The sequence below is a fragment of the Triticum urartu genome, unplaced genomic scaffold, assembly GCF_003073215.2.
Source record: "Triticum urartu cultivar G1812 unplaced genomic scaffold, Tu2.1 TuUngrouped_contig_6377, whole genome shotgun sequence".
In the NCBI taxonomy this organism is placed as follows: Eukaryota; Viridiplantae; Streptophyta; class Magnoliopsida; order Poales; family Poaceae; genus Triticum; species Triticum urartu.
In genome coordinates this window covers 427-13,207 of record NW_024117135.1, presented here as the reverse complement: position 1 = coordinate 13,207, position 12,781 = coordinate 427, and the positions used below count along the sequence as shown (strand labels likewise).

General features: G+C 45.7%; 2 protein-coding genes across 2 annotated transcripts; one reads left to right on the top strand and one right to left on the bottom strand.

The window, feature by feature from the left end:
* Positions 1–2,385: 2,385 nt before the first annotated feature.
* On the top strand, positions 2,386–8,105 carry LOC125530523 (protein ROOT HAIR DEFECTIVE 3 homolog 1-like). Its single transcript, XM_048694906.1, has 12 exons — positions 2,386–2,457; positions 2,527–2,618; positions 3,349–3,427; positions 3,503–3,668; positions 4,410–4,534; positions 4,667–4,929; positions 5,007–5,103; positions 5,189–5,347; positions 5,436–5,540; positions 6,466–6,560; positions 6,650–6,746; positions 7,324–8,105. The coding sequence occupies exons 1-12, from the start codon at positions 2,392–2,394 to the stop codon at positions 7,666–7,668; spliced, it is 1,689 nt and encodes a 562-aa protein (XP_048550863.1). The 5' UTR covers positions 2,386–2,391; the 3' UTR covers positions 7,669–8,105.
* Positions 8,106–8,323: 218 nt separating this feature from the next.
* Positions 8,324–11,802, bottom strand: LOC125530524 (11-beta-hydroxysteroid dehydrogenase A-like). Its single transcript, XM_048694907.1, has 6 exons — positions 11,494–11,802; positions 10,096–10,288; positions 9,622–9,707; positions 9,341–9,472; positions 9,019–9,183; positions 8,324–8,897 (listed from the first exon to the last, which is right to left on the bottom strand). The coding sequence occupies exons 1-6, from the start codon at positions 11,689–11,691 to the stop codon at positions 8,616–8,618; spliced, it is 1,056 nt and encodes a 351-aa protein (XP_048550864.1). The 5' UTR covers positions 11,692–11,802; the 3' UTR covers positions 8,324–8,615.
* Between the last annotated feature and the right edge of the window lie 979 nt (positions 11,803–12,781).

The window sequence follows — 12,781 nt, the reverse complement described above, 5'->3', positions numbered from 1 at the left end:
TTGGGCGGAAACGGACGAACACGGATGGCAACCTGGGCGTACCGGCGGACGACAGCGGGAACCGGCGGCCAATCTTGGGCGGAATCGGGTGGACGCGGTCGACAGTCTGCACCCGGAGGAGATGGAATTGGTTTGGTGACTCAATCTGGACTAAGGCAGATGAATCAAGGTGGCGGCGGCCAACGATTGATGGCGTCCTGACGTGGACGAACACATAGCAGATCAAGAACATGGGTATAGCAAAGTAGCAGCAGCAATATATACAAGCGCGATGGCCGCCACGAGAAATTGGATCAGAGGAGCACGAGTTGCGCGTGCGAGAAAAAAAATCTAGGGCTCTGATACCATGTTAGGAATAGCAACTTAGTATTATTTGAAGGCCAAAGTCGTCATATATACAAGTACAGAAGGGAGGCCAAATGCCAAATACAGAAAACCAAAAGGCATCATAAATATAAAACACAAACATGCTCATGCAATGCTAGGATCAGTGCATGCAATCCTCCCTCTGTCTCTCTCTCATGCAATGCTAGGATCTAGTGCATGTAATCCTCTCCCTCTCTTCCTCCCTCCCTCCCTTTCTCTCTCTCCCTCTCTCTGTCTGTCTCCACAACTACTCCACATGAAAGGGGCTCATGGAGCTCCTCATCTCAATCTACAACGTCAGCCTTCATATTGACGCGGATGCAAAGCCCGGCAAAAACAAGTAGTGGCTTGTCAATCTCATCCGCAGGTCTTGGATCTACGTCACCATCTCTGCGGAGTTGGTTACCATGGTCATGGACACTCCCAAGTCCACGCGCCAGACATGGGTTGTAGTTGAGTCCGTCTTCCTTAACAACAAGCGCACCAGTGTGCTTCATCTAACGTCAAAGTTGTACCAGCATGTGCAAGGCACCAAGGGCTATTGCGCTCACCTCAAGTCCATCGCCGACACACGGCACGACATCGGCACATCAATCTTCAATTCCTCGTCCTTGTTCTCATCTGTGACCAGCATCAACGTCATCAGATGGTGGAGAAGATCATCCAGACAAAGACAACGACGTGTAGAACATGCTCCTCCAACAGGTTGACGTCCAAGTTGGCGTTGCTCTCTATATGTGGCTTGTTGGCTGCTGGCTTCCCGTCGTCTGGCACACATGGTGTTTCCTCCACACCCATGCCAAGCCATGGCGGGCACAATTCCTATGGCTTGCCAAGCCCACCCTCGTCAAACTAAGCGCAAGCGCTCCATCATCCATAGTGGATTTGGTGCCCCGATCCATCTCCATAGAAAGCAGGTCCTTGCCCCTGGGCTGGCATGGTTCAGGCATGGCACATGCCATTTGACACGACACTCCCTTTGTGATGCTCTTGGCATCCTCGGTGCTCGACCAGCTGCACCAGCCTGGAATGTATGGTGTGCCCTGTCCTCGATCCCTTATATCAGCTATGAATGAAAATATGAAGTCTCATCTTGTATATCTCATCCATGTTTTCATGTGTCATCATGGTAGCTTCCTAGTTCTTAAATCTCCACTTGAGGCTTCATTGTCTTTCCCCAAGCACTCTCCTTCATCTCTATGCTTGATCATGCTCTAATGCTCATCCCATTATCCATGCTAGTCCCTTCATTCCTGAGCAATACAAACATATGTAATTTAGGCAGTATCATATTCTCGTGAACATTACAATTAGTTCCGAGAAATGGAAGTACCTGATAATTTAATTGGTGTGCGCGAGCTCTAGTGACTCGTCTTTGTCTTGCTCTAAGTTGAACATGTGAGTTGCAGGGGTTGTGGGTGTAACAGTGGTAGGGATGTCCTCATCACATATGTTGTCGGCGAGCTGCAGCTCCGCATCGGTGTCGATGTGATCACCGACGTTGTAGCTGGATACGAGGAGCTCCATGAGCTTCTTTCCATGTGGAGTATGGCCTAGTGTAGAGGTCGAGCACGACGGTGATGACCTGTTCATGCCGCGAAACTGGAAGGAGAGAGGGAGAAGAGCAGCGGGAAGGAGGTGGGTTGCAGGGCGTGAAAGGGCAGAGATGGCTGTGGCCGCGAAGGGCCCTACTTGGGAGCCGTGGCAGGATCTGGGATTAATCTGGTACCATGATAGTCATATTTTGTGTAGGGAGAGAGAATTACATGCGCTAGTTGTGTGAGCACGTTGGTGCATGGATAGATAGATGCCTTGCAGACCCCATAGAACAGGAGTAGGACTCATTCAGCGGCAGACTAGGTATTTGTCAACAGTTGAAACGGAACATGTCAAACATCATCAGTTATAATTGTTTGCTGTGATTACGAACCTACATGTTATGCTGAGGTGTAGCACCACCAACAGAAGAAACGACCCAAACTTGCTACTTGTTGATTTATTCCATTTGCTTCATCATGCAAGGTAATGGTTGCTACTGTTCGCTGTGATGAAATTGCAAATGAGAGGTTTGGCTGCCTAACCTCGGATGCTGTAAGAACTTCACTTATCATTTAATACTCATGGATGTTTTGCTTTCACTAATATGTTTGTGATCTTTAGGAATGGCTAGATTTGGAGAATGATGTACAGGCTGGTTCAGTACTCAGTTTTGGGAAAAAACTTGGATCTATTGTGGAGGTCCACATGGAAGAGTAAGCCTGCGTGTTATTTTAGTTGTTCATCCTGGTAGTTTGTTCAACATGATTCTCGGTCCTTGCGACCGCACAAAGTTCACTTGTATGTTCTATGCATCTACCAGTAGATTGATAAACATGTTGTACTTCGCAAAGAAAATCTCTAAAATTTCCAGCACTCTTGAATGTGAGTACTGGGATATTTATATAAGAGATAATATTGGTTTGCCTGATTGCCTCTGTTTTTTTAGTTAAGGGGCCCCTTTCATTTCATTCAACTGACAAGACAGAGTTTTGCTCAGAAAACAGAGAAAAATACAACATTTTCTGAATCAAAGCAACCACCCCTGAAGCAACAATTCATCTCTACTAGATCTAAAAACTCTACCACCAAACCATACAATGTCGCAAGAATGAGACACTTTATCACTATTTAGGGCATATACTTTGGTACTGAACACTGAAAAAATTGGTGATCTACTGTTTCAAGATTTATTACAGAATATACATTTCTTACTCTGCCTCCTTATTTTTTTAAATTGCATATAAAATTGCTGGTGTCTTTCTCGTCTCTGTGATCCAATCACTGAAGTACTGGCATTGAATCTTGAAGTTGTTATTTGACTGTCTATTGGCCTTTGTGAATTCCCTATATTTTGTGATAACAGGAAACTGATGTTGATTTTTCTCTTAAAAAAACGGAAACTAATGTTGACGAATAAAACTAAGGTGCATCATTATTTGTCAGGTATGACAAAGAAGCTGTCTATTTTGATGAAGCTGTTAGGAAGTCCAAACGGCAACTGCTGGAATCTAGAATACTGAATGTAAGGTGCTATTGTACATAGGCATTGTTACGCCTTCCCCTTCATTTCACTTATTTTGTCCCATATTCTTTGCAGCTTGTCCAGCCTGCATTCCAGAAAAATTTGAGTCATCTACGTACTAAGGCTCTTGAAAAATTTAAAACCGGCCTTAATCAATCTCTTGAGAGTGGAAAAGGTTTCGCAGCATCTGTTCGAGAAACTACTGAATCCTCTCTCAGTGAATTTAATCAAGGGTGTGCAGGTAAATTTGCACGCTTGATAATTTGTATAAATATTATTTTCCCAATGATGTAGAATTTATTCAAGGACTACACTGATGGGGATTGGTAACTAGAATGTCAGTTGGCTTCCCTGGAATCAGAGGGTAATCCAATAAGGTTCCTGAGTTTGACACAAGAACCTAGAGTAGTTAGCAATATTAGATTACGGGAGGAACAAGTTTCTGGGATTTAGGAGTTTTGCATTCCCTTTGAAATAGGAAGGTATCTGATATTCCCACGACATTCTTATTGCTATCTCATTTCTGTGGTTAGGATTCCCAGCAATCCTGAGATTCCCATAAATCTAACTTTCAAGCCATCATATGCTCCCTGTATTGAAGTAGTGTGATGTTTGAAGTCCAAGTACATTGGGTTTGTCTAGAGCCAGTGTACCTTATTGTTCTGGTATTGCATTTTTATCCCTGTATCTACTTCATGTGCCTGAGGGCAGGCCTGGCACAGTGGGGAAGTCCTCCCCACTTGTGCCAAGAGGTCCTGGGTTTGAACCAGCCTCTCTGCATTGCACTTTGTAGGGGTAAGACTAGGTTCCTATAATCCCTCCCCAGACCCCACCTTGTGTGGGAGCTTCTATGCACTGGGTCTGTCCTATCTACTTCATGTGCCTGTAAGATATGCAATTTGGGAAGGCAATTTTGTCTGTTTCTTTGGAATACCAACCCTTTCAAACCGAAACTGCAATCTGACAAGTCTTCATATTCTAGATTCTGTAATCAAGCAGGCGGATTGGGACTACTCTAAAACCCTAGAGAAAGTTCGGCGTGATATTGAAGACCATGCACTTTCAGTTCGTGAAAGCAAGCTAACAGAACTAACAAATCATGCTAAGGTTAAGTATGGAAACCTAGAGAAGTTTTTTTTTATTAGTTTGTCAGCACATACTTCGCTTCTGCATATTTTTGGCACTTGCTATAGCTTTTGGTTACCTCGTGGTCATAATTTAAGTTATGTATACTTTCAGGAGAAACTAAGAAAAGCACTTGTTGAACCTGTGGAATCTCTTTTTGATGCCGCCGGCCAAACAACTTGGGCATCAATAGAAAGCCTCTATAAACGTGAGACACAGGCCATCCTGCCAGAGGTTTTTAAAGCTCTTTCTGGGTTTGAAATGGGAAGCGAATTCTCAGAAGAAATGGTGTCAAAATTAAGGGATTATGGTCAAAGCATTGTGGAAAATAAGGCTAAAGAAGAAGCTAGCAAAATTTTGATGCATATGAAGGAAAGGTACAGAAATACTTATTGCTTGTTCCATGTACCAATTAACATTATAACCTTCTGATAAAGTTCCTTGTTATTGCCAGGTTCACAGTGGTGTTTAGTCATGACAAGGACTCAATGCCAAGGACCTGGACAGGAAAGGAAGATGTCCGTGCAATAGCAAAGGAGGCTCGATCTGCTGTACAGGATTCTCGCCTTTCTAACATGATGACAAACAATATATCCCTTTGTTTTATTGTTAAGTGCTCTTACACTTACATTGCAGGCTCTCAAACTTCTGTCTGTATTAGCCGTCATTCGCTGGGATGACAAGCCAGATAGGATTGAAAACATTCTGATTTCCACACTTCTAGATGGTTCTGTTGCGTCAAAGAGTTCAAGTGCTTCTTCTGGTGACCCGCTTGCTTCAACTAGCTGGGAAGAGGTAGTTTAGTGTTTATTTGTTATTCATGCAGCAAAAAGTGGAATTGCTTATACCGAGGATCCATCACTTTACCAAACAACTGAAACAGGTTCATCCAAAGCATACGCTTATTACGCCAGCTCAGTGCAAGTCAGTGTGGAAGCAGTTCCAATCAGAAACTGAGTTCACCATTACACAAGCAGTATCAACGCAGGTTTGAATTTATTTAATACTCCCTCCGTCCCATAATATAAGAACGTTTTTGACATTAATGTAGTGTAAAAAACGTTCTTATATTATGGGACGGAGGGAGTACATAGTTTTGGTCTCTTTTAGTGTATTTAATATTCAGAGATGTTGTGCTAGCAAATTATTTACTCCCTCCGTCCCAAAATAAGTGACTCAACTTTGTACTAACTTTGTACTAAAGCTAGTACAAAGTTGAGTCACTTAATTTGGGACGGAGGGAGTATTTCTGTAGAACAACTCTTTTCAGGAACCATGGCAGGTGTGATGCCTTTGCATTTAAGAAGTAAAGAGCTTTAGGGGGTGTTTGTTTCCAGGGACTTTTTTGTGTAGGGACTAGAAAAGTCTCTCTTAGAGACTTTTTTACCAAACGGGAGGGACTTTTTAGGGACTAAATTAGGCATTTGGGACTAAATGAAGAAGACTCTCAAGGAGAGTCTTTTTGGGACTTTTTGGGACTTTTCCAACAATGCCCCTCCATGCACCCATTGGCCTGCCACCCCATGGTGTTGTTTGATTGTTATTTTTTTATATACTAGGGGTAACATGGTCATTTAATAACCTGTAGGAAGGGACTAGGGACTTTTTAGTATCTGGAAACAAACAGCAAGGGACTTTTTAGGGACTAGGGACTTTTTAGTTAGGACTAGAAAAAGTCCTAGGACTTATGAACCAAACAGGGCCTTAGAATACCTCTATAGTTGCATTAGAGAATTGTTCAGTTTGAAGAATTTATTGCTCCCCTCCATAAATTGGATTATTAATGATTGTGCATTTTTTGTGTAGTGGTGGATTCGATTTTATTTTCTGATGATGCTTTCTTTTTTCTAGAGGGTGAAATAGATTCTTATTGTATTGTCTTTGACTTGAACTCTTTTTTTATCTCACTCCAGCAAGCTCACAGGCGCGGTAATGGCAGACTGCCTCCTCCTTGGGCGCTGGTTGCTATGGCAGTTCTTGGTTTTGATGAGATCATGATGCTTCTGAGGTACGTAGCTCAACAGTATGCGCAGGGGTTTCTTACACAAACTAAAAACTATTAACATGGTGTGCTGTCATTCTTGTTCTGCTGTGCAGGAATCCTATATACGTGTTCTTGCTATTTGTGGGTTATTTACTTGTCAGAGCTTTAGCAGTGCAGCTAGATATTGGCAGAGAATTCCAAAATGGAATGGTAAGATGTTGAACATTTGTTAAAATGAAACGGAGTAGTAGTGTTTTTCTTGTTGTACTCCCTCCGTCCGGAATTACTTGTCGCATAAACGAATGGAAATGGATGTATCTAGAATTAAAATACATCTAGATACATTTATTTCTCCGACAAGTATTTCCGGACGGAGGGAGTACAATGCTATCGTGAAATCATCTGTGCAGAAGGTGTGTTGAAAAAAATGCACAGAATGTCAACTAATTTTGTACTTACCATACATGTTTTGATGCCTGGTTATGTTTCATCAGAAAGCAACATATTGTGGAGGAAGCACGAGTACTGTGCAGGAATCCTATAGACCAGAGAACTGCATTGTATATTGAGCTACAGTACTTTATAGAACAAGTCAATTCCGAGGCATGGGTTTCTATGCTCCTAAAATCAGTTGTTCCTAACATTGAATAGCCCATTTTAGGAGGACAGAAGAGACCTAGTATTAGTTAGCTTTAACTCTGTTTATTCCGAAATAAGCTTGTGACAGATTGAACTGAACCCTCTTCATCTTGATGAACACATAAATTAAATTGATGTTACTCTGCAGGTTCCTGGGATCCTATCTGTTTCAGCAAAACTACTACCCACTCTGCAGAATCTTCTAAACAAAGTCGCAACTGATCAGCAGCAGCCGCAACAACAAGGGCAGCAGCACCGCCCTCCGGCCGCAGAAGCTCCGGAGGCGCAGCACCCGCCCCCCCCGCTACTCCTGAGCCCCAAAAGCTCGATGAGTGAACTGCGGAGGCTGCACACGCCGCCGAGCCCGGTGCGCAGATCGGTATCGTCCCCGTCACACTCCTCGCCGCCGTCACCCAAGGCGTCGCCCCGCAAAGTGGCAGAGGAGCAGAAACCACCTGACAACGAGTCCAGCAGTGCTTACTCCATAGTGTGATCCCGGGAGGGGGGGTTTGAGCATCTTCTTACCCCAACTGAATGCATATAGCAAACGGTCTTGGTGAGTATATGCCCGGATAGAATAATGTAGCACCCTTTCTCTCTTGCAATTTTGTAAGGAAAGTTATAATCTGTAGAGTGGACAAGCAGCTGTCACCATATGACATTTTCATGAGCATGTATAGAACTATATACAAGCATAGAGGAAGCTGCTCCTGTAAAGAAATATAAGAGCATTTGGATCACTACTTTAGTGATCTAGACGCTCTTATTGACACATAGGACATGTCCAGGCTCCAGTGACACGATTCTGAACCGTATTTTTTGCCGTAGTCCTGATGTCAATTCTTTTTCTTTTTTGAAGGAAAATGTCCATTCTTTTTTCATGACATATACCTTGATATGTTAATTAATGCTTGTGAGAAGCAGGTTTCTCAAGGGAATTGGGAAGGCATGTCAGCAGTCAGCTGTGTGCATACTCCTACTGCAGAGTGCAGAGCACAGTAAGCTGCCGAGTTGGCGATCGCCGGGTAGAAAGTTTTGCGATAAACTCCTTGTCAGTGGTGCCCTGTAATAGTTGGCGCATTTCACTGATATCCGCGTGAAGGTACCATTGTACAGACACAAATTACGGTGACCGGGAGAAGCAGTCGTCCACGCATAACCTGTCTCCCTCATGCTTTTTCGTCAGTACAAGCAAACAACAGTCGGTCATTTAGAAGCACCCTCTTTGCAACACCGCCTGTGTCGTGTACCACCAATACAACAACAGATCTCACATCGTATGGACTCACATCACATCACACCGAAAGAAAAGAAGAAGAAAAAACGAGAGAGGAGAAGAAAAGAAAGACCCAAGTACACCACTGCTATACTTTGGTGCTAAACCAAGCCAGCATACGTTTTCTGCGTGCATGTCTGGCTTAGCTCTGTGTCATGATCGACTTATTGGGGCTGGGAGGAGCGGATGTTCTTGGGGTAGAACTTGTCGCCGCCGACGGCCATGAGGATCTTCTTGCTGAGCGCGTCGCCGTCCTTGTCGCTGGACTTGGAGACGTAGAAGGCCCTGGAGAAGCAGTCGACGAGCTCCGGCGCGGCGCACATCACCATGTGGAACGGCCAGTACCACCCGGGCCACGTCACGTAGCTGTCGCCCCGCCGCACGCTCGCCACCACCACCTCCGCCAGCGTCTCCGTCCTCCCCACCGGCAGCGGCCCGACGTTTATCTGCAATCCCATCCGTCATCAATCAATCAGTGAAACCAACCTATCGATCGACGGAGGAACTGCCGTGAATGTAATGGTGGTTCAGCGAGGGAGGGAGGGAGATGGTTGGGTGTGCGCGTACGTCGCGGGCGTCCTCGTCGAAGCCGACGTTGCCGTCCTTCTGCACGCCCTTGCCCATGGTGAGGTTGGAGACGACGTAGCCCGGCATGAGGATGGTGACGCGGACGTGCGGCCCCAGCTCCGCCCGCAGCGTCTCGTAGAACCGGATCACCGCGGCCTTGCTCGCCTGCAAATGCAATGGAGTACATCCACCGACCGGAGCGTTAATTCTCAACGTGGCACGTACGCAGCGATCGATAAAGATGTTTGGTGAGCTGCTGATCCCGAATTCATTGCGGTGATTAAATTCAAATCAGCAACATCAAAAACAAGGGTTTACGTACGTTGTAGAAGCTCATCCGCGCCACGGGGCCCCTGCCGGCCACGGAGGCGGTGACCACGATGTTGCCGCGGCTGGCCTTCAGGTAGGGCAGCGCGAAGTAGGTCGGGTACACCGCGCCCCAGAAGTTGAGATCCTGCGTACACGTACGTAGTACGTATGGTGGAGAAATTAAGAACATGATTATACTTGGTATTGGTATAAACTTGTTTACAAGGTAGTAGCTAATGAGGAAACTAATCGTGGATTTCTGTTGCTTGTTTCTCAAGTGAGTAGGTTGCTTACCATGACGTTCTGGAAGGCGGACACGTTGGTGATCTCCTCGAAGAAGCAGCTGGACCACACGCCCGCGTTGGCCACCAGGTGATTCACTGCGTGCATTCATGCAGAACCCAGCGAGACAGGAAGTATTAGCAGCTGAAACTCACTGGAGCAGTGCCATTTTTTGCTAGCTAGTAACTCCAAATGATCCAGCGAGACTTGAATCGGCAAGCTGAACTGACTACGACCACGCACTCACTCACTCACTCAACGCCTGATCGGTGCAAACAACCGTACGTAAGTAGCTGGGGTACATTCCTATCAACCGGACTAGGCATGGACAACCTCACATGCATCACTGCTCCGGAAAGTGATTTGCTTCAACTAATAGCCATAATGATGCACGTAGGAGTATATATAATCATACTCCGTCGCTATCTGAGTGAGAGCTTGCTGTCAGTGTCAGGTACCGCACGCTGAGATTAACAGAGCACTTACATTTGCCGAAGTGGGCGAGGGTCTCCTCGACGGCCCGCTTGGCCTCGTCCACGTCGGTGATGTCCGCCGGCACCACCAGCGTGTCCGGCGCGCCCAGCTCCCGCGCCGTCTTGGCCACGGCGCGCAGCGCGATCTCCGTCCGGGCCACCAGCGCCACGCACGCGCCTTTCCTCGCGTACTCGTACGCCAGGTGCTGCAAATCCAAATCACAAGCCAAAATCTGTAAATAATACTGTAGTTCATTCATGACCACCGCCTTATAACTGAGGCTCTCCTTCATAATTTACTCCGGCCGGGCGGTGACCGCGGAGCCACATGCAGCGGCAGCGTGCACGAGAGCTGCCGGTGCTCGCAGGTTTCCAGGAGGCCGATGCGACGGGCAGGACTGGCGCCCATGCTCCAGGATTTATGGGGTGGACGGTGAGAATTCAATTCAATCAATTCCATCCTGCGCTGCCCTGCCCGGCCAGGGAATTACTCGCTGCATCAGCAATTGATGCCATCTTGGTACTACTGTACACTCCTGGTACTACGCTAGTTACCGGAAGCTTTCAAGGCCTTCAAGGTGGTACTATATATATACTCCTGTAGTATCTCCTCTCCTTATATTCTTCCTGCAGCTTCTGCACACGTATAACAATTCTTCTCTATTTATTCTATCTATGAGTGGGTTTTCTAGTCAGTTTGCGTTTTACTACTACCAAATATGGCGCAATTTATGTGTGCTACTTCTTTTTTCTGGTTTTGAGTGTCGCTAACCGAAAAGAAGAAAGCCGCTGGAGAAGACGTTCCCACGTGGTAGTGGATTATGGAAACCGTGGGCCAGGCCGCCACAGATAAACGCTATTTTAGCTACGGCACAAGGTTTCAAAAGAGAGATGTTTGAACAACATTTTCAGACGCCTGCTGCTAATCAGCGTTCCTCATGAGTGTACATGGAATCTAAATGAGGGGCCAAAACGAGGTCTGTACGAGCTATCATCATCAAATCAAAGCATGCATATACACCAACAAAAGGAGGACCAGACTTTATAATAAAATTTAGAAGGAAAAAGAAAACCCAATTCTGCTGAAACAAACGATAATCTGACAACGAGTATGCCAGCAATGGAACAGAAACAACTAACGTATAATTTTCGGTCGAGATAGTTTCAGTAGTAGAACTGTAAAAGGGTGGCCCGCACAAACCAACACGTACGTACGGGTCTAGTCTAGTCTGTTTATTACCGCGTACGTACATATGTACGCATGCATGTAGATGCAGGGAATGGTCAGAGACTGACGGACGGGTCAAGATCTTACCGCATGGGTGGAACCCAAGCCATGAATGACCTGCGCAACGGGAAGTCGGGAACGACTGTACAAGAGCCTAGGGGGAGGCAGGCAGGCTTTACTGACCTCGCCGATGCCGGAGGAGGCGCCGGTGATGAGCACGACCTTGCCGCGGAGGTCCTCGCCGGCGGCGAAGGGCCTGATCAGCAGCCTGTAGACGAGGCGGCAGAGGAAGGCGACGGGGAGGTATGCGAGGAGCACCAGCGCCAGCCCCACGTACATGAAGCCGCCGAGGAACCCGTTCGTCAGGGCTTGCCTCGCCATGCCGAACGAAGCTTCGCTAAGGGCGGCTGTCCTTTCTGATGCCCTGCCCGCCGGAGAAGAAGATGTTGGATGGCTGTAGCTCAGGTGGGGGTGGAGATGGGGAGCTCGTGGCCGGTGTCTATTTATTTATGGCTCCGGCCGCCTATGTGCCCGTGTGTGGAGTTGAGGGGTTGAGAGGGAATTGATGAGTGGGTGGGCTATAGGGCCATTGAAATGTTGTATTCAACCCAAAAAGAAAATGTAGTACTAGTTGTATTAAGATATATTTTTCCATCTAGTTTTTTTTAGAAACACTCTTTTCTCTGCGAGTGAAAAACAAATACTCCCTCTCACCCATATTAAATCGATGGTTTAATACAAAGTTAAGTACTAAACCCGCGGCAATTAATATGAAATGGGATGGAATATTTTTCCTCCGTATGAAGCAGCCTTTTGGGACTCCCGCTCTAGAGTTCTTGATGCATGTTGTTCTCTTCAAAATTTCTAGTAATACTGAAAAACATATAAAAGTTTATGCATGCAGATTGGGGTGCTCTTTACCATCGCAAAAAGTTTCAAAATTAAAACTTAGATTAGCATGCTGCACAAAAATACAAGCAGCAGGGGTCGAAAAGGCTGATTTAAACTTGTACAAAAACGGCCAAGCTTCTTATTTTTTGCACATGAAACATCCGTCGGAATTATTTTATAAAACAATTATTAGTTCAACAATGTGTATATTCTTTTGGTGATTTTTTGACAGGCCTAAAAAGTGGAAAATGTGTCCACAAAAGTGGAAATATTTTTGGCACAAGGAGCATTGGTGCCAGAGACTGAAAGTTATTTTTTTTTCAATATACATAATAGAATTGTGTGTCTTTTGTATTAAGGAGAGAGAAAAGTATCAGGTTATAGATAACACCGTAAATGTCATTGATGGTATCCCAACTCCGTAAAACATGTGGTTGATTACACACAATTGCTACTGTAGCTACAATCACTGACAAACACATGTCGCCACCCTTCGTGTCCTCACCCCCCTGTTGTCCGGGATCTTGCTATGCCAAGCACCACGTTCCTTTCATTTAACTGTGTCGTGGTTTCATAAGCG